Source organism: Macaca fascicularis, chromosome 1 (genome assembly GCF_037993035.2).
Source record: "Macaca fascicularis isolate 582-1 chromosome 1, T2T-MFA8v1.1".
Taxonomy (NCBI): Eukaryota; Metazoa; Chordata; class Mammalia; order Primates; family Cercopithecidae; genus Macaca; species Macaca fascicularis.
In genome coordinates this window covers 131,448,177-131,472,303 of record NC_088375.1, presented here as the reverse complement: position 1 = coordinate 131,472,303, position 24,127 = coordinate 131,448,177, and the positions used below count along the sequence as shown (strand labels likewise).

Sequence of the window (24,127 nt, the reverse complement as noted above, 5' to 3'; positions counted from 1 at the left end):
TGCTTACCTGGAGCTAATGGTTAAGGAGGAGGTAAAATATATATATATATATATATATATATGAGATTCTGCGGAGGTTCTAGCTTAGAGTGCCAAATGAGTTTCTACAAAAGCCACTATGAACTCATTAAAGATTTTGCAATATAGAAGTGACATGATAAAATGTATTTTAGAGAGATCAATGTTTAAATACTGGCTCAATTTATTTTTATTACTAACCTCATATAATCATTACTAAAACACATGTAAAATCTATTTTTAAAGATAATGTAAAGAAATTTTAATGACCAGGTAGCTAGCTGTTACTTACAGGAGGCCCATCAGCACCAGGAAGTCCAGCAAGTCCTGGTTTTCCTTGTGGTCCCTTATCAAATAGAGAAAAAAAATTATTAAAAAAATAAAAATAATTTTAAAAAGCTTTAACTTGTACATATACTACTAATGAAATTCTTATCCTGAGTCACTGGCTTTAATCCATAAGTAATAAACATTTAAATAACTTTTGAATATATTATATGGAGGAAATGCCACGTAAAGATAAATTAAAACTAAATTTAACATGTTACAGGTATGCTAGGTTTTAGTCTGCTTATAATCTTAGATGTGTCTTTTTTAAAATTAGCAAATTAGTTTTTCGATACCACAATAAACCGAAGCTTAGAGAACCAAAAGGAAAGTATTATAGGTCAGAAATATATTGATTCATATCATTAAAGAGGTAAAGATTGTATTATTTCCCTCAATAATATTAATAAGTACTAATTCAAAAAATTACATAGTAACATTAATGAAACACCATTACATAGTAACATTGATGAAATACCACTTTTATTTTTAAAAATTAAAAAATATTTTGTGCAAGGTTATGGTGTGATAGTTATTCATAGGAAATGAAGGAAAGTAAATCTATTTTATTGTAAAAAGAACATATCCTAATAGGTAACCAACAAGATAATAATAAAGTAACAATTCAACAGATTAATCCCTGTTTAACCACACAGAGTTTCAAATCACATTGAACATGACCATTTCTAAGTTTGGAACATGATAAGAATCACTACCTTTTCTTGGTAGTGACAGTATCTTTTCTTGGGAATCAGACCTTTTCTTAGGAGGAAAGAAGACATTCTTCTAAGAATATTAAATTTATCAAGCTCCCAGAGCCCAGGTCATTATTATTGACACATCAAGTTATTGTCCAGGATTCAGAATCAATAGAAAGGTCAAGGACATATCAGCAAGCCTAAATGCTGGACATATTTTTGGGCTTTTTCCATTCTCAGGGAGTAAAGTATAATCATTGTATTCATATTGCCTGACATTGCAGTTTTACAAGAAAGTTTCAACCAAATCAGCATAGAACAAAAAATGAATTAAAAGTAATCTTTAAATTGAAAAATTAAGATTTTTTAACCAAACGTAATTACACCTCATTTAAAGGACTTGAATGTTTCAACCCTCTTCACCAGTCTGCAAAAGTCATATTCAATCAAGTAATTTAACACCATGTAATAAGTATCATAAAACACAAAATTTTTACTCTCATTTTGCCTGTCATTTAAATTACCTTTCACTCTCAAGGCAGGGGTTTTATTTCTCCAAAGTGAAATGTAGTATATAAACAATTATTTCATTAATTATTATTATCAGCAAATGTGATATTTTTATGACAATAACCTTTTGGGTAATACATATTGCATGGAATTTTTATGTTGCTATATATTTGAGAATAGACAAGAGGTCGGGTGCGGTGGCGGCTCACGCCTGTAATCCCAGAACTTTGGGAGGCCTAGGTGGGCTGATCACTTAAGGCCAGGAATTTGAGATCAGTCTAAGCAACATGGTGAAACTCCATCTCTACTAAAAATACAATAATTAGGAGGGCCTGGTGGCACATGCCTGTAATCCCAGCTACTAGGGAGGCTGAGGCAGGAGGATTGCTTGAATCTGGGAGACAGAGGTTGCAGTGAGTGGAGATGGCTCCACTGCACTCCAGCCTGGGTGGCAAAGCAAGACTCTGTCTCAAAAAATAATGATAATAATAATAAAATAAATAAATAATAGGCAAGATATATTAAAACTCTTGCACTACAAGATTGTTGTTTAAACAAACTAAAATGAAGAGATCTCTTTCAGAATGGAAGTTCCACGATAGCAGAATATCTTGTCTGCTTTGTTAACTGTTTGCTGTTTCCCTGGAGGGGTGGGGAAAAAAAAGTTAAACGAATGTATATTTAGATTTTAATAAAGTAGTTAAAGTACATTGAATGTTTCTATGTACTATGTTAGGCAATTTATGTTCGTTATCCACATTCTCAAAGAATTTCGAGAAATAGTATCGATTAAGAGTTTAGGTAAATTAGCCGATGCTAATATGTGGCAGCGTTGCAGTCTGGATGAACTTAGGTTCCTATCTATGTCTTCAAAATTCCTCCCTTTAATATTTATTTTGTGTCTTGTTATTTTATACAGGACTCAAGACAGTTATGTAACATCAATTGCTACCGAGCAATTAATATATGAGTAAACTCAGAAATTAAATCACAGGAAATATTTAGGAGAAATCACAATTTATCACAGGATGTATTTGGTTTATTTATCAAAAATATTAGAAAAAAACAATATAATATCTTATCTATTTTAGTTAATTAACTTAAATTTTATGAAATATTTTTACCGAAAATAAAAGCACAGGCTATAATAAGTTAGCAAAAAACATTGTTCTTGGATAGTAAAAATATATGACATTAGCTAAATTATATTAAAATGCTAAATTATACCATGATACAATTAAAACATTACTATTTACCAAATTTTCAAAGAGAAGACTCCTCGGCCAGAATAAATAAATCATAGCTATCATTAAAAATAAAAGTAGGCCGGGCACGGTGGCTCAAGCCTGTAATCCCAGCACTTTGGGAGGCCGAGACGGGTGGATCACGAGGTCAGGAGATCGAGACCATCCTGGCTAACACTGTGAAACCCCGTCTCTACTAAAAAATACAAAAAACTAGCCCGGCGAGGCGGCAGGCGCCTGTAGTCCCAGCTACTCGGGAGGCTGAGGCAGGAGAATGGCGTGAACCCAGGGGTCGGAGCAGTGAGAACCCAGCAGAACCCAGCAGTGAGCTGAGATCTGGCCACTGCACTCCAGCCTGGGTGACAGAGCGAGGCTCCGTCTCCAAAAAATAAATAAATAAAAAACAACTTTTTCTAAGAGCAAATTCCTCTTAACAATCTAGTACATACATGATAAAATCACGGTAGAAATTTAACAGGTGCAGGTGTCAAGTGCAATGTAAAATAAATATATTTATAATGTGCTAATCTAAAATATGAGTGACCCAGATTAAAATCCCTGATCTAAATATTAAAAATAACCTTTAGAACCTAACATAACTCATAGGACATTTTCCAATAGTGCTCTGCATCTATATCCAAAGTATCCACAGAAAAAAGTACTTTCAAAACTACTTAAATCTGATGTTTTCTCTCACAACTCAATATTAAGATAAATAATCCAATGAGAATATTAACCAAAAGAGTTTAATAGATATTTTATCAAAGACCTGATAGAAATGGCTGCTAAGCATAGGAAAAGATGTTCAACAAAAGTAGTGATCAGGGAAATGCAAATTACAACCACAATGAGATACCATTTCACACCAACAAGAATGATCGTAATCAAGAAGACAGACAATAACAAGCACGAGTGAGAATGTGGAGAAATTACTATCCTCATACATCTTTGCTTGGAAGGAAAAATGGTACAATCGATATGGTAAAGAGTGAAATTCTCAAAATATTAAACATAAGTTTACCATAACCGAGGAATTCTACTTCTAAGTATATACCAAAAAGAAATGAAAACACATCGATACAAAGACTTGTATGCAATTATTCACTACAGCAGTGGTACGGATAATAGCGAAAAAGTATAAACTACACATATTCTATCAACTGCCAAATAAAAGTAAACAGAACCTGGTACAGCCAATCAATGGAATACTATGAGAACAAAATAAGGAGCAAAGAACTAATAAATAATAAGGAACAAAGTACTACTAAACGTACTACGGCATGGATGAACCTAAAATGAAAGAAGTCAGACATAAAGGTCACATATGCATTCATATGATTAAATCATTTATTAAATTTATTCATAAGTTTCATTCATATGAAATATTCAGAAAACTCAAATCTATACAGACAGAAAGCAAATTAATTGTTGGCTAGGTCTGAGGGGGTGGAAACACGGACTGCAAATTAACACAAGGATTATTTCTGGAATGATATAAGTATTCTGAAAGTTAGATTGCAGCACAACTGTAAATTTAGTAAAAATCATTCACTTGTGCACTTAAAACAAGTGAATATTTATAGTATGCAAATTACACCTCAATAAAGCTGTTAGTTTTTTTTTTTTTAATTGTTATGTTTGTAGAAATCAACAAAAATAACGAAAGAAAAAAGGTGTTGGAAAGAGCCAGCTAGCAATGTGCTATGACTACAGGGAACAAAATATTACTCAAGAACTCACAGTGGAGATCAGGGAAAAAGACATGTGTTTAATTAAAGACTTATTCTTGTTTTGATCCAGACATTGAGTTATTAACAAGACCATCATTTGTCATTCATATATGAGATATGATGGCAATGACAACTTCACAATTTTCTCTTCATTATATCTTCCTACAAATCTTTTGTCACAAGCAAACTTAGTTACTTTTCTGGAAAATAATGAGAAAGAAAAGGAGACCTAAAATAAAGAGAAAATATTCACTCGTACCCGTATGTTCCTGAAATTAATATAGCTGAGAACGTCACATTTAGAAGCTGTTTAAATGGTAACTGAAGTTTTATCATTCACAGTTTAAGAACATATGAATGAATTCTCCCCACACTGTATTTCCATGTCAAGTCTAGATTAATTCTTTATGTGCTGAGCAATCTAGATATCTTAACAAAAACAGAAGGCAGACCTTACACCTGCCTAAGATTGCTAAAGCAAACATGTTCACTAGGCCTTACTAGAACAACAGATTAACTTACTTTTTCACCAGGAGGACCAATTGGACCTTGTGGACCAGGAAGACCCTAATTTAAAAGAATGTATTTCATATATCAGAAATCAAATCACAGTAACGCACTTTTAAAACAGCAAATTATTAACTCACTATAGTACATAGAGTGAGTTATAAGAATCTGTATATATTCCCATACACCCCAAAGAATTTTAGAACACGATGAGGAGTTTTACACAAGCTACTCTTTTTGCAAAGGGACTATAATGTGATCCTATTCAAAACTCTCCTGCAGGTGGCTATCAGTCCTGGCATTCCCTAAACATTGAATGACTCATTTTTCCTTGGGAAGAGAGGGGCTTCTGCAAGTTTGCTCAACTTTTTTAAAAAAGAAAAGGATGCATTTTCCTACATTCACATTTTAAATATTGCTAGGCCTACACAGAAAATTGTGAGGCTGTCAATTTTCTTATGCAAAGATAGCATCTTCCCCCCATTATTTCAAAGGAGCTGCAATGGCTTAGACTTACCTGAGGTCCTGGATTCCCTTGTTGACCTGGAGGCCCAGGCTCCCCTTGGGGACCCTGCCAGAGGAAAATATAAAAAGTCTTTAATGGGCTATTTTACACAATAGATTTTTTTCATCTCAATTGGAAAATACCTCCACCCATCCCTAAACAGTTTGCCCTCAAGAGATTCTGGAAAATATTGTAAAATATTAATGTATCTAATATACTTAGCAAAATGTAAGAAATCTTCATATTTTAGATTTAGCAACAAAAATGGCTTCTTAGTGGTTATATTCAAAGATGAGTTATTTTATCACTGTTTGCTACATACATACCATGTTCCCTTTTGGTCCTGGGGGGCCATCTACACCTGCCATACCCTGCAATGAAGAAAAAGGATGTATGGTTGCTTATATGTTTTGATGCTAAAATAGAAAATCAAAAAGACTAATCTAATAGCACGATACTACTCAATCAACTAACAAATCATTCTAGGATTTAATGTAAATGAAGAAGAGAAAAGACCTATACTTTCTTTTCCATGTCCACATTGGAGACAATCTACCAACATTTTCCTCTGCATGCTGGGGATGTATCATGAAAAGAGTAAGATAAATAATCAAAAGGAAGATAGAAGGAAAGGAGGGAATGATGAGTTAAAGTGAAAGGCAGCATCTGTAGATCTTCAAATATAACAAGGGAATAAACTCTTGGCTCTTTACTGAGGGCTTCTATGGCCTCTCAAAGGTTGATAACGAGCTTTCCCTAGAAAATCTTCAATGTTTCCAGCAGTACATACAGGCTGCCCTGGAGCTCCTGGAGTTCCCCTTGGACCCAGCAAACCTCGTGGGCCCTAGGAGAAAAAGAAAAAAGCACGCCTTTAAAAAAAAAAAATGCCCTAAAAACATGCCTCTTCCAATGAAGAAATCCTAAGGTTATTTTTAGAGTAAAAATATCTGGACATCTTTTATTAACACACTGAAAGTGATGTCCATAACATAAATATCTAGTGTTTATGCTGATCCAAAAGCCAGAATAAATAACAGTTTTTAGTACAGAAATTGTATTTCTTTGATTCTATAAATTTACATAGGAACCACTTGGGGAATTTTTAAAATATGAAATAGTTTAGTATTTTCAATATGACACTTTTGTGTCATTTTTTGATTTCAATGACAGCATTCAACATTATTATTCAATCAGATATACTATACAAATAGAAGAGTCCTGATTCTCATTTATTGTACATTTAGGTAAATTTCATCTTAAGATAGCATTCACTGAGAAAAGAAAACGACCAGCTGTGTAGCTATATATGCAGATTACAGAAACCATCTTTGAGAGGTTCCTTAAATTATTTTTATTTACACTTGATTTCTCCTTCTCTTCTTTTCTCGCCTCTTGCACCTGCTCACCTTCTTTTCCTTCTTTAGAAAAGTCAATAAAATAATCTACTTTCTCCCCCATTTGCTTGAATTTACTTGTCAAGGATCTAAAATGTGGTACAAGGTAGAATGTAGGAATTTCAAACCAAAATTAGAAGGCCTGTTTCTAGTTTAGTTATTTTGTTAGCTAGCTTCAAGTAAACATTCCCAGATCAGTTTCCTCATTTGTAATATTTGATGGAGAAAAGTGATATAATCCATATGTCTGGTATATTCCAAGTGACATATTATTTTTTTTTTCTGGTAATAGGATTCATTTCTTCTCAGTACATAAATTTTGGAGCTACTGATGACAGGACAAAAAACAAAACAAAGAAACAGCAACAAAAACTAGGTAAGGTAACATTTTTGGCTGGAAATATGTTACATTCCAGAGATTTTTCCCTCAACTGTCTAAGATTTTCTCTGTAACAAAAGAAGACCTCCATATATCCTTTTTCATTTTTTTCACATGGCAATTATCTGGTTAGCTGAGCTAAGACTGCAATATTTTTCTGAGTTTATCATTGTTTTTATATGTGTAACACCAGTCACTAGTCCTAAAAAATAGAGATATTACTAAAAATAAAAAGTAAGTTGCTTACAGCTTCACCTGGAAGACCTCTTGGTCCAATTTCTCCATCTTCTCCCTGTCATTGACGAAATTAATGAGAATATAGAACATTTAGACAATGTATCATTTCAACATGATTTTGTTATATTATGTTTTAATTTTAAATATTTCTTAAAGAAATGAAAAGAAGTATTAATATACCCTCATTCCATCATCACCAGGAGGACCTGGAGGACCTTGTGGACCTCGTTCACCCTGTTAAATCAATACAAATATGATTAACATATGGAAATAAGTAGAATGTTCACCAGTCTATCAGGTAGCTATCTAAACCAAATAAAACAGGACATTTGACAGGGAAAACATATGCTTTATTTACTGTCCTCAAAACATTTTGCAGATAAATTATAATTTAACAACTTTAACTGGCTTTACATGTTTAGTATGCTAATAATATTTTATAATTATAATATTGTTCTGTTAATTTTCAATACAAAAGTTTTATGTAAAAATAAGTATCTTAAATAGTTTTCAGACATTTAATTATTTTGAGATAAATTATTTAGAAACTTATTTTGCTGATGATTGTATTAAATATGGATATACTTTGATGACTTTGACTTAAATATTTTCTACTTCTAAATAATTCATATTAAATCAGCATAACTCAGGTGACGAAAGAAATTTGGTCTTTTTTAAAATGCATAAAAGTAGATCTTGATCTTAAGATGTTAGACACACACTATATGTTCTGTCAGACATTCACAGGGTTTTCTTTTCTTTCACTATTTTTTTCTTCTCCAATTTTCTTAAAACTTATCTTAGCCTCATTATTAATGCTGATAAAGAAAGATATGAGGGGCCGGGCGCGGTGGCTCAAGCCTGTAATCCCAGCACTTTGGGAGGCCGAGGCGGGCGGATCACGAGGTCAGGAGATCGAGACCATCCTGGCTAACACAATGAAACCCCGTCTCCACTAAAAATACAAAAAAATTAGCCGGGCGTGGTGGCGGCGCCTGTAGTCCCAGCTACTCGGGAGGCTGAGGCAGGAGAATGGCGGGAACCCGGGAGGCGGAGCTTGCAGTGAGCCGAGATCGCGCCACTGCACTCCAGCCTGGGCGACAGAGCGAGACTCCGCCTCAAAAAAAAAAAAAAAAAGAAAGATATGAGGATCTAAAGCTGATCTATTTTTGAGAGACGGTCTTCATAATTTCCTACTAAAATTATCTGCTGGAATACTGTTCAGGATCATGGTTTATTTAGCCTTCACAAATTACAAGTTCTTGACTTGTACTGAAAGCTTTTATCATGACCAAAAAATAATATAGTGCCTAGCATATTACTGTGTTAATGACAAACTACCTACAGATGTCTTCTTCTGAGTATATGTCCACAGACAAAAAGTAATGAAAAAGTTGAGAAAATTATTTAAAAATTAGAGGTAAAATTAAATATCCACATTGCTCTTCTGTTTATATTTTCCAGGTACCTGTATATAAACATTCTGATTCAATTTATGCTTGCAAAAAAGAAATATTATAATGTCTAAAAATATTCAAAGAACTTACACTGATACCACATGTGTAATTTTACCTATTTTCCTCCTAGTACCTATTACATTATTATTAAGTCGATTCACAAATGTTAAAATTAATTTTTCTTCTTTTTCTGATTTCCCAAATTGTTATCAATTCTAAAATATTTCATAACATTCCCTGGAAAAAAAAAGGAATAGATGTATCTTACCCTGTGACCTTTGTCACCTGGCAGACCTGGAAGTCCATCAAACCCTCGATCTCCCTGTAAAACCATCATCATCATCATCATCATCATCATCATCACAATTCCAGTCTTTCCATTAAATGTGAAATATTCTCTCAGATTCAGAAAATAGATTTTTAAATATAAAATTTTACGTGGTGAACTGACACACAGGATGTGAATATAAAAATATGTGAGCTCCTGACCTTTGACCCAGGTTCTCCTGGCATTCCTCTTCCTCCATCTGCACCTGGACGACCCTGATAATGCCAACAGCATGATTAAGCAAAGTGACTCTTATTACTAGTAGGTAAGGAAAATAAATAAATAAATAAATAAATAAAACTAATGATCATGGCAGATGTCTTCAAAATGCACAACGAAAATAAGCCATACCCTTTTTCCAGGTTTTCCCGTTGGACCAGGGGGACCCTGGACGCCTCGAGGGCCCTATATCAAAACATCATAATTAAACCATATTATAGAATTCTTGATCAACAAACTCAATAGCATCAAGAGAGATGGTGTCAGAAACTAGTGTCCTCTTAGCTTTAACTTAATCATTCAAACACAAGAAAATTATTTCCACGTAAAAGTTCAAATAAAGCAGAAGACAAAAGGTTTCTATCAAATAAATACCTATTTTTTCTAAATGGCTTCTTACAAAAAAAAATACCACTTACTAACTATATATGTAGACATGAGGTTACATTTAAATAAAAGAAATAATTACACATTTTATTCTCAAAACCTTGGGGTTTTATATTTCCCTTGATGGAACACACTCTTAACTATCCATTCCATTTCTCTTCTCTTATCAATCCCCTTTCTTTCATCTTTCTCTCATTTGTTGTATGTTCTTTACTAGATATTTCTCCTTTTATTGCACTTATAATGTTGGATTATAATGGTCTTTTCTCATGTTTGAATCTCCCATTTAGATTGTGAACAGCTAAAGTCTTTAATCAATTTTCCCCACTATACTCCTAGAATTCAGCATGGTCCCTGGTACACCTCTCTTTCAATCAGCTACAAAAATTTGGAGGACAATTTGGCAATCCCTGAAGCAAATTATTGACTGGCACTATACTATGTCAGATTAAAGGTTTAAAATTCTCATTATCTTTTTCTTCAGTAGCAGTATACCATCAATGTGTCAATATATACTTTTCATGGGGATCGATATATATGTTTTAAAGTGAAATTATACAGCTAATAATAGGTCAAATGTAGTTCCACTATAAATATTACATAGGCCTTCATATTTAACTAACTATATACGCTATTTAAAGTTAATTAAAACAATATGCACATAATAAACATAGCAGAAAATAATGAAACCCACATTTGAAAATTTAAATAATTTTTATAATCACTGTGAAATGTTCATTCTAGAAATAAAAAATCAAGACTGTCTAAAGGCCCTGCATGGTGAATCATTCCTATAATACGAGCACTCTGGGAGGCCCAGGAGGTCAGATTGCTTGAGCTCAGGAGTTTGAGACCAGACTGGGCAACATGCTGAAACTCCAACTCTAGAAAAAATATAAAAAATTTGCCCGGCATGGTGGCATATGACTGTAGTCCCAGCTACTTGGGAGGCTAAAGTAGGAGGATCCTTTGAACCCAGGAGGCAAAGGTTGCAGTGAGCCAAGATCATGCCACTGCACACTGCAGCCTGGGTAACAGAGCAGAGCAAGACTCTGTCTTGGAGAAAAAAAAAAAAAAAGATGGTCTACAGGTTGAAGAGTACGTAGCTTTGTAATGAGAACACTGTAGTTTGAACTCCAGTCCCAAGGCATGGGCCAAAAATAACAGTACAAATACTTTTTAGTTTTTAGTGTAAATAATCCTTCCTTTGATAATACATTTCTCTTTTTGGATTAAAGGAGTCAAGGAAAACTAAAATCCTAAACAATTACTGCAGTATGTTTTCAGATTCATCTATTTTATAAAAAGAAAATGTTGAGCAAAAAGTTCACAAACTTTGGGAAAGAATAAACCCCCTACATTTTCATATAGTCTAATATCAGTGTTTTTACACGATTCCCAGTTAAGCATTTTCCATCCTTTCAATGGCAAAGTTAACCAAACATAAAAAAGAAGGCTACTATATCTTGAATCACCCAAATATCATAATCAGTTTTCTCTGATTTTTTAAATTTCAAAATAAACTCTCATACCTTAATAGAATACTACTCAGGAACAGCATCAACAAAAAAGAATGAACTATTGATGCATTCTCAAAGGAATTATGCTGTATCAAAGAAGCCAGTCAAGAATAAAAAGACAAATTTTGATTTCTTACCTGAGGACCTGGATCACCACTCTCACCTTTGGCCCCAGCTGAACCAGGCCCCCCCTATAGAAAAAAGTGAAGATATTTCACTTAATTTAGCAATTTCATAACTACTTTTATCCTACCAATTGCACTTGAAATAATTAAACATTATTCAAAATATATTTAATCATATTAGCATTATCTTATTAACACAGTAAAATTCTCCAGCACTTGCATTGAAGTATATCTCTTCTCAATATATTGATTACATTCCAATTTGTGAGCAATAAAGGTCTATATTTTATGTACCACTGCACAGAAGCTAAAGTCATGAAATCACATTGAAATTGTCTTTTGTGTGTGCACTATAAGAACTCATAGGATGACACACAAAGCATTATTTATCACTACTCTGTGATGTAGTAGTAGAGTAACCCATTATTACCAAATCAGATATACATTTAATCCATTTATACTATAAGGATTAACATTGACAAAATGTTACTGCTTTTATATTCAGATATTTTTTAGACTCTGAATTGTATAATAACAAAATGGCAAGAACCTGGTGTTATTGATACTATTATAATTGCCCTGAAATAGTGTTAACACATTTTTCCCAGGTTGGTATGATTTTTCCAATGAGAATAAGTCTGTATAACAAATATATCTTAAATGCATTTACGTAATTAAGGTGACCAGACATGGTGGCTCAAGCCTGTAATCCCAGAACTTTGGGAGGCCAAGGCAGGTGAATCACCTGATGTCAGGAGGTCGAGACCAGCCTGGCCAACATAGCGAAACTGTCTTTACTAAAAATACAAAATTTAGGTGGACATGGCGTCAGGCGCCCATAATCCCAGCTACTCAGGAGGCTGAGGCAGAATCGCTTGAAATGGGGAGGCAGAGCTTGCAAAGAGCCAAGATCACACCACTGCATCCCAGCCTGGGTGACAAGAGTGAAACTCCATCTCAAAATAAAAAAATAAATAAAAATAAATAAAAAATAAAAAGGTGCAACAACAACCTGGCACATAAAATAAAATAAATAAACAAACCATAAAATTGCTTTATAAACAAGTTGTGAGTTTTAAAATTAAACACTAGGCAACATGTATCCCCAAAAAACTTCAGAACATTAAAAATAAACATGGTGATTATAGTCACTTCATGTTGAAACACTGTGTGTTCTAAAAGATTCTAATTTATTTAAATCCATACACATTCCATTAAATACCACATTGTATAAAGTATGACAAAGATTAAAATTATGCTAAATCTGAACATGTCAGCAATCTATAGCCTCCTGGTGACTCCAAAGTAAAAGAAGTATTAACATGATGTCTACGAAATACAAAAAGTCAAGTAACATGAATTTTCTAATCTTTAAAATTAAAAGAATAATGACTTTCAAGCTTCTAATAAAGAATTATTGCAAACAAACTTCTGCAAGAGAAAAACTGAGGTTCCACATTAAGTCAGATTATTAATCACTGAATTGAATGCAATTATAGAACAGACTATTTTTAATTAATTGACTGTTTTACATTCTCTCTATATAAGCACTACCTACTCAACAGATTATAATTATTTTGCTCCAACATTTATTCTAAAAAATGTCACACAGTCATTGACAATAAAATAATAGAGAAAAATTTTTTCTATACTTCCTGCATGTTTTATGATACAGTCCTCCATTTGTCTATAAAGGCAACTGGATGTAAACAAGTGGTTTAAATAATTTTTCATAGGAAAAATGCACAAATGTCAAAATATTGATGTAGAACTTTCTTTTCTAAATCTTAATCTAGTGAATACTTTTTTAGACTATAGAGTTAAAAGATATTTGGAAGACTAACAATTTAACATTTTGATGCAAACATCAAATTTGCATGTTTCGAAACAAAGTATAATAGAGTAAATGGTAAAAAGAAACGATACGATTTTTTTTCTCTCAATACCTACCTTCAATAATTAAGGAAGCTGAAACTTTCATACCAAAGAGATAAGCAGATAAAACTAATTAATTTGGGCTATGACATTGAGAATGTGTATATGGTTGTCAATATTTTCTCTTTGCCAACAGGCTATGGAAAATAGGCTGGCCCTTAATGGTTGTTTAATGAAAACAAGAACCGCTAATGTGCCTCCCTTATTTCTGCTCATTGCTGCCGTTAGCCTCTATGGATCCATTTCCTTGTGTTTTTCAAGGTAAGTAATGAAATTTCTTTGGATAATAGAGTTTTAGATATCCTAGGACTGATATTTGGTTTTTTTTTTTTTGAGATGGAGTCTAGCTCTGTCGCCAAGACTGGAGTGCAGTGACATGATCTCAGCTCACAGCAACCTCCACATCCTGGGTTCAAGTGATTCTCCTGCCTCAGCCTCCCGAGTAGCTGGGATTACAGGCATGCACCACCACACCCAGCTAATTTTCTACTTTTAGTAGAGACGGGGTTTCACCATGTTGGTCAGGCTGGTAGCGAACTCCCAACCTCAGGTGATCCGCCCGCCTTGGCCTCCCAAAGTGCTGGGATTACAGGCGCGAGTCACCGTGCCCGGCCTGATATTTGTAAATTAAATCATATATGGCACTGTTTCTCAAACATGTTTGCCCATAGGAATCAATCTGGTGCATGTATTAAAATTACAGTGCTGGTTCTAATTCTGAATCTACAACATTAGAGTCTTAAGTTCAGAGTCTCAGAAATTTTTATTTTTAATAAAATACCTAGGTTAATTCTTCTGACCCCAAATTTTATAATACACTAACATACTACTTACTTTCCTGTTATGTAAATTTGAGTCATTAACAAATAATTAAAAATTAACTCTATTTCATTTATTAAGTGATATAGAATTTGCCATATTACTGTATTTTGGAAAGGCAAAGTATGATAAAATACATGATAAATATTTAATAATGTGTTAAATTATATAATTTAAATTCTATGAAACATATTATCAGAATATATGTTCCACCTGAGCTTATATGATTGACTATATATTCCTGCAAAATAAATGTAAAATTTTGACTAAATTATGGTAAATATAAATATAAGGAAATCTACACAATAAAATCTTGAATAAAATACATGAAGAAAAACTATCACCCTAATATAACCAGTAAAATAGATTAAATAATTAGAAGACTAAGCACTTGATTTAAATTTGAATACAATAGTTTTGCTGTGTCTAGTATGTACAATACAGATTTTAACTTTCAGAATAATACATTCTGTAAAAAGATTTATTTTCATAAAATATTTTGAAAGTCTGTGAGAGCATATGAAAGCACAGTAGAAAAAAATTATACTAAAAAGCAAATATTTAAAATATAAATTTTGTATCCATCTATTCTAAAATTAATGAGAATCCTGGTTTGAATCCTGTGAACTGCTACACCACTTAACATTAGTATATTCTAGTGTCTTTGAAGATTTTTTAGACAAAAATATTTGAAATATCTTAGCTTGCTATCATGCTAGTAAGAAAAAAATAATATTTTGTTATTTCCAAGAGTTTCTACAACAGAATCTGAAGCATCTTGTGGAATACTGAGACAACCTGCAGTTTAAAAAAGTATCTTGCTTGTCCGAAGATTTTGTCATAATTTTCACTGGCCTCAAATATATTTTTCTTTTTTAACAAACATTTTGTTTAATATAAAATTAAGTCTCAAGGATTTAATGTAAAATATCATTTTGGAAACTGAATGTTAGGCAAATGAATGATACTAATCGTTTAAGAAATTAATATTTGGATATGACTCAATAACATTTTTATTTTATTTGTTCAATTTAAATTTTTTTACTAAGACCTTTTGATCAAAATGTACTGAAAACTGAATTGAGAAGGATTTTTATTTTAATGGAAACAACAGCAAGCATGAAAACATACACTATTGTCACCAACCAGAGATATGCACAATCCCTGGAAGAAGTTGCACAGAGAACTGCTAATTTGAAAATTTTAACATATATTATCTTTGTTGGGGTAACCTACCACAGGACCTGGTCTTCCAGTTAGACCCATTGGGCCAGGTGGGCCTCTCAGAGCAATCTAAAAAACAAAATATGTCAAATTCAGTAATATTCTCCTGGAAGAGCAAATTAAAGTACAATATGAATATGCACAAGCTACCCTTAAGTAACACGTGATGAACACAGATTTAATAGCTACATGCTAGAAAGAGTGTCGGGTTACTGAAGAACTGCAAATTTCTAGAATGACAAAAGAGGTAAATATCAGACATTTTGAAAACTTTTTAACATATAAAATCTTGTAACATATATTGCTATGATTTAATCAAAAATAAAAGTTAAACTAGATTTTAGAACAACTAGTATCTGATAATTTACTATTCTGAATTTACTCAAGAATAATGCATAGCCTTTTTCTCTTAAATGTGTAGGCACAATTTGAGAGACTTTAGATAAAATTATTTTAGCAATAATTTAGGAAAAATTATGATAACTAAAGCCAGACACCATCAAACAAAACTGGTCAGAAAGTGTTATGATAATATGTGCCTTTTAACAAATCTCAAATATAATGCTATAGAAGAATGTTTTATTTTGTATAATCATAGGCATAATAAACTGATTACATGCACTATTGTTACACTGAATATTAGAAATGTGAAATTAGCATACTTGAAAAGTTGAACACATACAGTACAAAAGATAAAAATTTGATAGATGTTAAATTAGTATTGTGTGCTACTTTTGAATATTAGAGAGCTGAAGAGATGAACACTTAGATTTATCACAAAGATATCAAAAATAATACCACAACAGAAATAAATGCAAAATTATATTAGAAAAGTGCACGAGATGAAAACAGTAGGATCTCCAAAGTCACTACTGACTCACCATGAGATTTTTGACAATATACTTCTTAATCCTTGAGATTAAATATCTGAAAAATTGAATTATAATGCTTGCTACCTATTTTTCAAGTAGGTGAAGAGGGCTAATAAAATGAGGAATTCAATAACCTCATAAAATATTTAAGTTCAAATAATCACCTTAAAATTGTTCAAAATAATATATTTTATAAAATAAGTTGTAGAAATCTTTAGTAAATTATATTAAATAATTTTAGATTTGCATTATGCCAAAATCTAATAAACAAATATTTTAATTTTTCATTATCTTTAAACATGATGAAACCAAATAATGATGTATTTTCAGATTAATAGACTTAGGAAAGACATAAACAAATATTGAGGATGAATTACAATTTTCACTCATGTTTTCAGATATTTTAATACATGCATAAATTCATCATCATTATGAATAAAAATTTTATCACAGAAGTGATTTATATTGGTTAGAAAGTAGGTAACCATATCCATACCAATCATAAATCCTTTATTTCCTTATTCCTCAAAAAGAAAACCAATACTATTTGGCCGGGCGCGGTGGCTCAAGCCTGTAATCCCAGCACTTTGGGAGGCCGAGACGGGCAGATCACGAGGTTAGGAGATCGAGACCATCCTGGCTAACACGGTGAAACCCCGTCTCTACTAAAAAATACAAAAAACTAGCCGGGAGAGGTGGCAGGCGCCTGCAGTCCCAGCTACTCGGGAGGATGAGGCAGGAGAATGGCGTGAACCCGGGAGGCGGAGCTTGCAGTGAGCTGAGATCCGGCCACTGCACTCCAGCCTGGGCGACAGAGCGAGACTCCGTCTCAAAAAAAAAAAAAAGAAAAAAAAAGAAAAAGAAAACCAATACTATGAATAAAAAAATGTTATACGAATTCCAATTCCTCCCTGGTCTATCCTTTTGACTTTCTTGTGTATATTCTAATTTCAATGAAACTAATTAAAAACCATAAATGTACTTCTATATTTTATAAGTCTACAAGTAGTGGAAGCTTTAAACTAAAAAAAAAAAAAATCATAAACTGCAATTTTAAAAACATTACAGATTATAAAGATTAGGGTTGGTAAGAAATGTGAAGGTTCCTTTCTTATATATGATCTCCAAGAAATTTAATTTTCTGTGTTACTCTTGATATCTTAGATAATCCAGAAAATTAAGAACAAATGTGTTTCAAATTTTATTCTCTTAATTATAACTAATCATTGACTTATGAGTTAGCAAAGTAAAACTGGATGTGATAGATAAGGTGCACTAGGTGTAAATGTATCAATACTCTTGGGAAAAAAAATTAGAAATCTTGTGTGTTATGGTGGAAGATTGCTAGAATTATATAATGGCAATTATATAATTGCCAATTAGGATCAACTACCTAACTATAATTTTCAATTAATAAACATTACTACTAGAAAAGTAAATATAATTTTAGCAGTTTTCCAAGTAAGTTCAATACACTATTCAGAAGTAAATATTCTATTAATAATGGTAGCATCTTCCATATGTACAAACATATATACTTGACACAGAGTCAGTCATCTTGTGGGAATGCAAGTTCATCCTTTCTTACCCGAGCCTGCTGAAGAATAGCTTGAGCCTGAGCTTCCTGAGCAGAGATGGTTGGTCCTTTGGAACCATCACCACCATAACGGAACTTGGAAGACATAACATTAAGAAATTCAAAATCAGCTTTGTCAAACATGTTGAATTATGTGCTTTGATCATTAGATAAAAAACACTTAAAATGGTGGGATTTTACAAAATTACAAAGTAACTCCATAATGAATCATGAGATCTAGTTTGTTTTGTTTTTACTCTCTCTTATGGAAGTTCTTTACACTACAGGTTGCCGGTTGTAGAAGAAGAAACTAGAAACTGTTTCAATTTTAAATGCTATAATTTCTATACCTCTGGAATAAATAATTGTGACTTTTTAAGCACAAATGCTTAAAAAGTTTTATTGATTAATTTGTATAAAATTCCAAATATACGAAGTTCAGTGACGGTTACAGCTCAATCTCTATTTTGTTTGTCAAAATTTTTGGAATATCCATTAATACACAGGAAATTTTCCTTGTGATTTATTTATTTTGTTCACCTATTCTTAAGTACTTAAGTTATAAAACAGATCTTCTGTAATATTCCTCTATAAAATTTGCTCCATTTTAACTCAAAATGCAGTACAAATCAATTTTTCATTCTAAGTAATTATTTCTTGAAACTTTGTTCATGACATTGAAATTGATAAATAAAATACACATTTTTTCCCCAAAACACCAGGGCAGCAAAAACTTTACAAAGGAATCTTACAGTAAAGCAAATAATTTTTGAGCAATGAATAATAACACTACAAATAAATACTACTTATGACTATATAGATAATAGATGGTAAATAGTATATTAATGCTATGTTAAATAATGTATAAAAACATGTTAATAATGTGACTCAGGATAAACCACAATTGGAAATACTATTAAAAACTCTTTTGCTAAGAGTGTAATCAAATAAGGAATTCTTAGTTTTAATTCAGAAATTGATACTTATCAGAATTTTGTTTTGTGAAATTTCCCTGAATTTCCAAATGCTGCTTAATTTCAAGTATTTCTACCTCATACAATGGTTTTTAGTTGATTGCTCTTCAATGTGGTTGAACAATAATCTTTAGAAAAAAGATGACAAAATATCAAGTCATTTCTATAACATAAAAAAGAACATACCGGTAACATCAACATAGTACCAGGAGGACCAGGTAGACCATCAGCCCCTGGTAAGCCAGGACGTCCTGGGGGACCCTAAGAAAATAAATGAAATAACCAAAATAAATAAATATCAAAATAATAATATTTACTAGAACTAGAATAACTTATAACATAGGTCTACTGTATCTAATTTGCATTTGCCCTTTCCATCTTATTTAATCCGTTTTTAGTAAGTATACCTAGACAAAATTCTATTCTGTTGCACTAGTTTTAGATGATTTTAATAATATTTGGTTATTAGTATATAATCCAATTAAGATATAAATTTTGCTCAAACTTTGTTTGCAGCCTAAAACTGTGTAAAATGAAGAGTTCACATATATTTTGGGGGAAAGTAATGTGAGAAAACAAGTAGTACAAGCCTGGTTCTTATAGTTAGACAAAAACAGATTTAAGTAGATAATGAAAGTTTTATTTAAAATTACTAGGTTTAAGGTATATTTTAGTATTCTTTAACAGCTACATAAATAGTATTTATTTAGTAGAATACTTATCTACATAGACAATAGATACTATCTTCAAGAGAGATATTTTTTAATATAGACAATGGCTAATTTTAGCATGCTAATGTTAATCATAGATAATCACTAATTTATTTTAAATGTTTACTGATGAAATATACTCAGTGTGTGTATGTGTGTAGGTGTGACAATGCTGTCTAGAAATCTAAGATATGGATGTGAATATAGAAAATATTAAATATGTAATATATACATCTGTTCTTAAGTATGTGACAAATAGATACAAGGTATATGTCCATAAGCTTTCAATATAAGGAGACACTTCTACGTAGCCCTATCATATTTGGCAGGGAAGCAAGCAAATTCAAAAATTAATAAATAACTGGATACAAAATGCTGTAACTCAAAGCATTCATCCAATATAAAAAAAAAAGCAGCAGCACTTTTCACATGTGAATTTCTTATAAAAACTTAACTCTTAGAAAACTGTTAACATTGATTCTAGATTGGCAAAATTATATTTTATTTAGGATATTATTTCAATAGATTCTCTACAGGCTTCAAGGAACTATTAAAGTAAGTTCAAATAATGGCTTCTATAAAGAAATAATTGTTTCAAATCCTAACAAATCTAGCTTGAATTGTATAACTTCCTATTTACTAAAATATTTCCTACATTTTTCGATCATTTATATGTTTGTATTCATAAGGCACAGTGTAAAGAGATGAATTTATCACCTGATATAGAGTTTAAGGCCAGTAAATTACAGAATCCAAAAACGTCTCATGAAAACATGGTGGGATTTAAAAATATTAACTAAAATGACTATTACAAATAAATATCTCCAAGAAACTGGATATATCAAATTAAGTAAGCAGAGCATGTAAGAACTAACCTTGTGAACTTTATTTTAAATAAAATGTTTCATAATCTTTGCACAATATACTTCTTATGTCCTCTGACCTTAAATAGCTGTCACTCAGGCCAGAATTTCTGAAATATTTAAAAATCTTCCTCCATTACATTTAAATTAAAAAGTTTTTACATTCTTTAAATTGTAATTATATGAAAAGTATAAATTATTTGCATCTCTGATCCTCTAAAGAACAAAAGAAAAAAAAAGTACAGTTATTGGCTACTCAAGGATGCAGGGAAAAAAGGGAAGGGTATTGTATGAGAAGAGTTTGAAGAGACTTAACACAAATGAGATAGTTCAGCATGTAACCCAGCATTTGATCTTCAAAGTGGAATTTAGATTTATTAACTCATTCTATCAGCATCCAACTAAATATAAATGGGAATACCTGGAAAAATATGTCTGGAATTCAAATTTGAATACCAGAATCCCTAATGTCATGAGTTCATATCATCAGGGATATTGGCTGAAAATAAAAGTTTGATATTAATTATGCCATAGATAAATGCACATTTTTTATCCTCACTTTAAAATAATTTTTAAAAAGTTAACTAAAATGTTGTGTAGCACTGAATTCATGCTGTCTTTACCCCACCCACACACAGGAAGAATAACATGTTAAGCTTGTAGAATACATTTTAATTATTTTTGTCTGTGTGACATGCATTTGTAATGAGATGTCATGTCCATTCACTTACCCTATCGCCCGGGTCACCAGGGGGTCCAGTGGGGCCTTGTAGACCTGGAGGACCCATAATACCCTATAGAGAAACAAAACGTATCTGAATCAGATTCCTAATCTCATTAAGATTCAGATGAATTCACCCTAGTCCTGTCGAAGAGTTCATTTATATTTTATAAATATACACTAGTCTTCTAAACAGTTGCCATATTTATCTGCCTGTGAAAAGACAACATATAGAAACCAATTTGTAGCTAGTTCAGCTGCTCTCAGAGTGGAGGCAAACATTCCAAGGAAAAACAGGAAAGAAGAATATGCCAATGTAAAGTCTCTAAGGTCATATTTGGTCCCAGTTCTAACTGAAGAAACGGAACACTCATAAAATTAGAACTCAAAAATTTGATAGCCAAGTTGAACATGTAGAAATCTTTTAGGTTAGAGGCAATTATATGTTTCCTTTTATGGGTAAACATATTTAAATGCATCAGTATCATATATTGTTTCAGATGACAAGAGTTTAATTCCACAAAAGACAGAGGATTTATTACAGGGTCTTATCAGTGCAATCACCTGAGAATAAACACATTGAGCAACAACAGCCTTATCAGGAAACCATAATGGAATCTGATAATTACTCCACACAGAGGTATAGATAAGGCAGCTACATTCTACCTAGAAGTCGTAATTTCATTTGTTGAGATATAATTATACCTCTGCAATGAAAATAAGGATGACTCTTCTTTACTTTTATATATTTCAGTAGAAAGATGAAAGTGAGTTGAGAAGATGCAGATCATTTAAGCAACAAAATTATTTAAAACAAAATTTAAAGAGTATTACTTGGATAGACAAATCAGAAGGCAGTTCAAAGGCACCAGCTCCTCTGAACAAATGTTTTTCTCTATAGTTCAACATTCTAATTAGTCTAAATGTTCTCATTCAGTAATTAATAGAAATCTTATACATGATTACTTTAAATAGACAAAAATAATCTTAAAACATTTACATACTGCAGGTCCTGCTGGTCCTGGTGGTCCTTCAACAAGCATGCCCTGTAATAAGAAAAGAGAACATCTCTGCCAGGGAAATATAACCCCCAACCTCTTAATTACATGAATATAAGAGAACACTATATCATTGCACATTAAATAGTGAATTATCTATTCATACCATTTAAATTAATTACAAATGTTTTTGCACAGGGAAGGAAAGAAATTCAAAATGATAGAAGATATAGCCTGTGTCCTCAGAGAATGTGTGAATTAAGTGGAGTGGAAATGAATATTTAGATGAATAATATTACAAAGGAGAATATGCGAAGTGCTTCCAAGAAGAGTACAGACAAAACACTCTACCAAGGTTTTGTTTTTGTTTTTTGTTTGTTTGTAGCCCACAGAATAATACCTGGCACAAAACAGAAACTTAGTAAATATATGCTGTGTAAATGAATGAATGGAAAATAAGCAGTTTAATTCAGGAAAATTACAGAAAATTCCAAGAAAAAGAAAAATGGATAAATATGATATAAGCAAAGGAATAAAGAGCTATTCAGAATAAGAACTCAGTTCTAAAACATTTATCATTCCACTCCATCTTTGGACTACTGAAAAGCTGTAATGTTATTTAAAAAGGGGGTTAAAAATGTTTATAATAAGGACGGATTCATTCTGAAAGAAATATTTTCAACGTTTTTGTGAGCATGTTGCATGATTTTGGAGTAATGAGTAGATGGCCAACAAGGTCCTTAAAACTGAGTCTTTTTATTCTTTATCATTTCTCTTTCTTTTATTATTATTTTTTGGAATTTTTATGTCCTTACAGTTTCTGAAATGATTTTTATGTTGTTCTACCTTCAGTTCTAATACATTAGTTTTTCCGAGTTATTTATTAGCAGGAAACAATGGCAAAACTCCTTCCAAGTAAGAATTTGTTCCTTAGCAATATTATTATTAAAATATTTATACAAATTTTAAAAAAGTAATTTGGAATGAATTAGAGATTCTTCTGTAGATGAAAAGGAAGTAAACAAATTTTATAATATCATATGACACAATTTGGATATGTAACAAATAAGTGTGTCATATATTTCAAATAATGTGAAGTCATAGAGATTAGATAAAAATATCATTGACTTGGAAAGCAGGAAAACTGAAAGTCCTATTATATCTGATTGATCAAACATTTGAAACCTCAGGAAAATTACTTAAGTCCTTTAGATCTCTGGTTCTTTAGCTTTACAATGAGAGAATTAGACAAGATAAATTTCAGCTACTTTCAAATTCTGAAATTCTGCAGCTCTATGTTTTGTTTTATTGAAATTCTCCTGTCTAGACAAGACCTTACTAACTTACTTATTTGTGGTGAATTGTAAACATCTGGACATCAAGATTATCATTGGTAATCTTGGTAATACATGAATATACATAATAATTTAACATAATGGTGGCTCCTAAGCAATTTTACCAACCTTTAAAGTGCATTCACACCCCTACTTACAGGCTCAACCACTGCTGGTTCTCCTTTCTGTCCTTTCTCTCCATATGCACCATGGCCATTTATCTGTTGAATGAAATATTCAAAACAGCCTGAATGTCTGTAAGGTCATTTATTTATTTCTTTTCTTCTTCTTCCTTTTTTTTTTCTTTTTTTTTTCTTTCTTTCTTTTTTGGAGACGGCGTCTCGCTCTGTCGCCCAGACTGGAGTGTAGTGGCGTGATCTCGGCTCACTTCAAGCCCCGCCTCCCGGGTTCACACCATTCTCCTGCCTCAGCCTCCCGAGTAGCTGGGACTACAGATGCCCGCCACCACGCCTGGCTAATTTTTTGTATTTTTAGTAGAAACGGGGTTTCACCGTG

The 24,127-nt window shown here is 32.1% G+C and overlaps 1 protein-coding gene across 6 annotated transcripts in view; it reads right to left on the bottom strand.

The window, feature by feature from the left end:
• The window catches only part of COL11A1 (collagen type XI alpha 1 chain), a 220,374-nt gene that overhangs the window by 114,248 nt on the left and 81,999 nt on the right, over nucleotides 1-24,127 (bottom strand). For 5 of the 6 annotated variants that reach the window (XR_012429045.1, XM_015432036.4, XM_015432041.4 and 2 more), the window contains 17 exons: nucleotides 23,770-23,832; nucleotides 22,284-22,325; nucleotides 21,290-21,352; nucleotides 19,172-19,246; nucleotides 18,024-18,107; nucleotides 15,576-15,632; nucleotides 11,598-11,651; nucleotides 9,686-9,739; nucleotides 9,496-9,549; nucleotides 9,275-9,328; nucleotides 7,730-7,783; nucleotides 7,560-7,604; nucleotides 6,330-6,383; nucleotides 5,866-5,910; nucleotides 5,552-5,605; nucleotides 5,050-5,094; nucleotides 311-364 (listed from right to left, as the gene is read on the bottom strand). Coding sequence is in view for 4 of the 6 variants with exons in the window: in XM_015432036.4 (XP_015287522.3) it covers nucleotides 311-364; nucleotides 5,050-5,094; nucleotides 5,552-5,605; nucleotides 5,866-5,910; nucleotides 6,330-6,383; nucleotides 7,560-7,604; nucleotides 7,730-7,783; nucleotides 9,275-9,328; nucleotides 9,496-9,549; nucleotides 9,686-9,739; nucleotides 11,598-11,651; nucleotides 15,576-15,632; nucleotides 18,024-18,107; nucleotides 19,172-19,246; nucleotides 21,290-21,352; nucleotides 22,284-22,325; nucleotides 23,770-23,832 (951 nt within the window). In the remaining 2 variants the exon portion in view is untranslated. Of the gene's footprint in view, nucleotides 1-310; nucleotides 365-5,049; nucleotides 5,095-5,551; nucleotides 5,606-5,865; nucleotides 5,911-6,329; nucleotides 6,384-7,559; nucleotides 7,605-7,729; nucleotides 7,784-9,274; nucleotides 9,329-9,495; nucleotides 9,550-9,685; nucleotides 9,740-11,597; nucleotides 11,652-15,575; nucleotides 15,633-16,444; nucleotides 16,491-18,023; nucleotides 18,108-19,171; nucleotides 19,247-21,289; nucleotides 21,353-22,283; nucleotides 22,326-23,769; nucleotides 23,833-24,127 lie in introns of those variants that run through there. The other variant, XM_074027429.1, reaches the window with a different exon arrangement.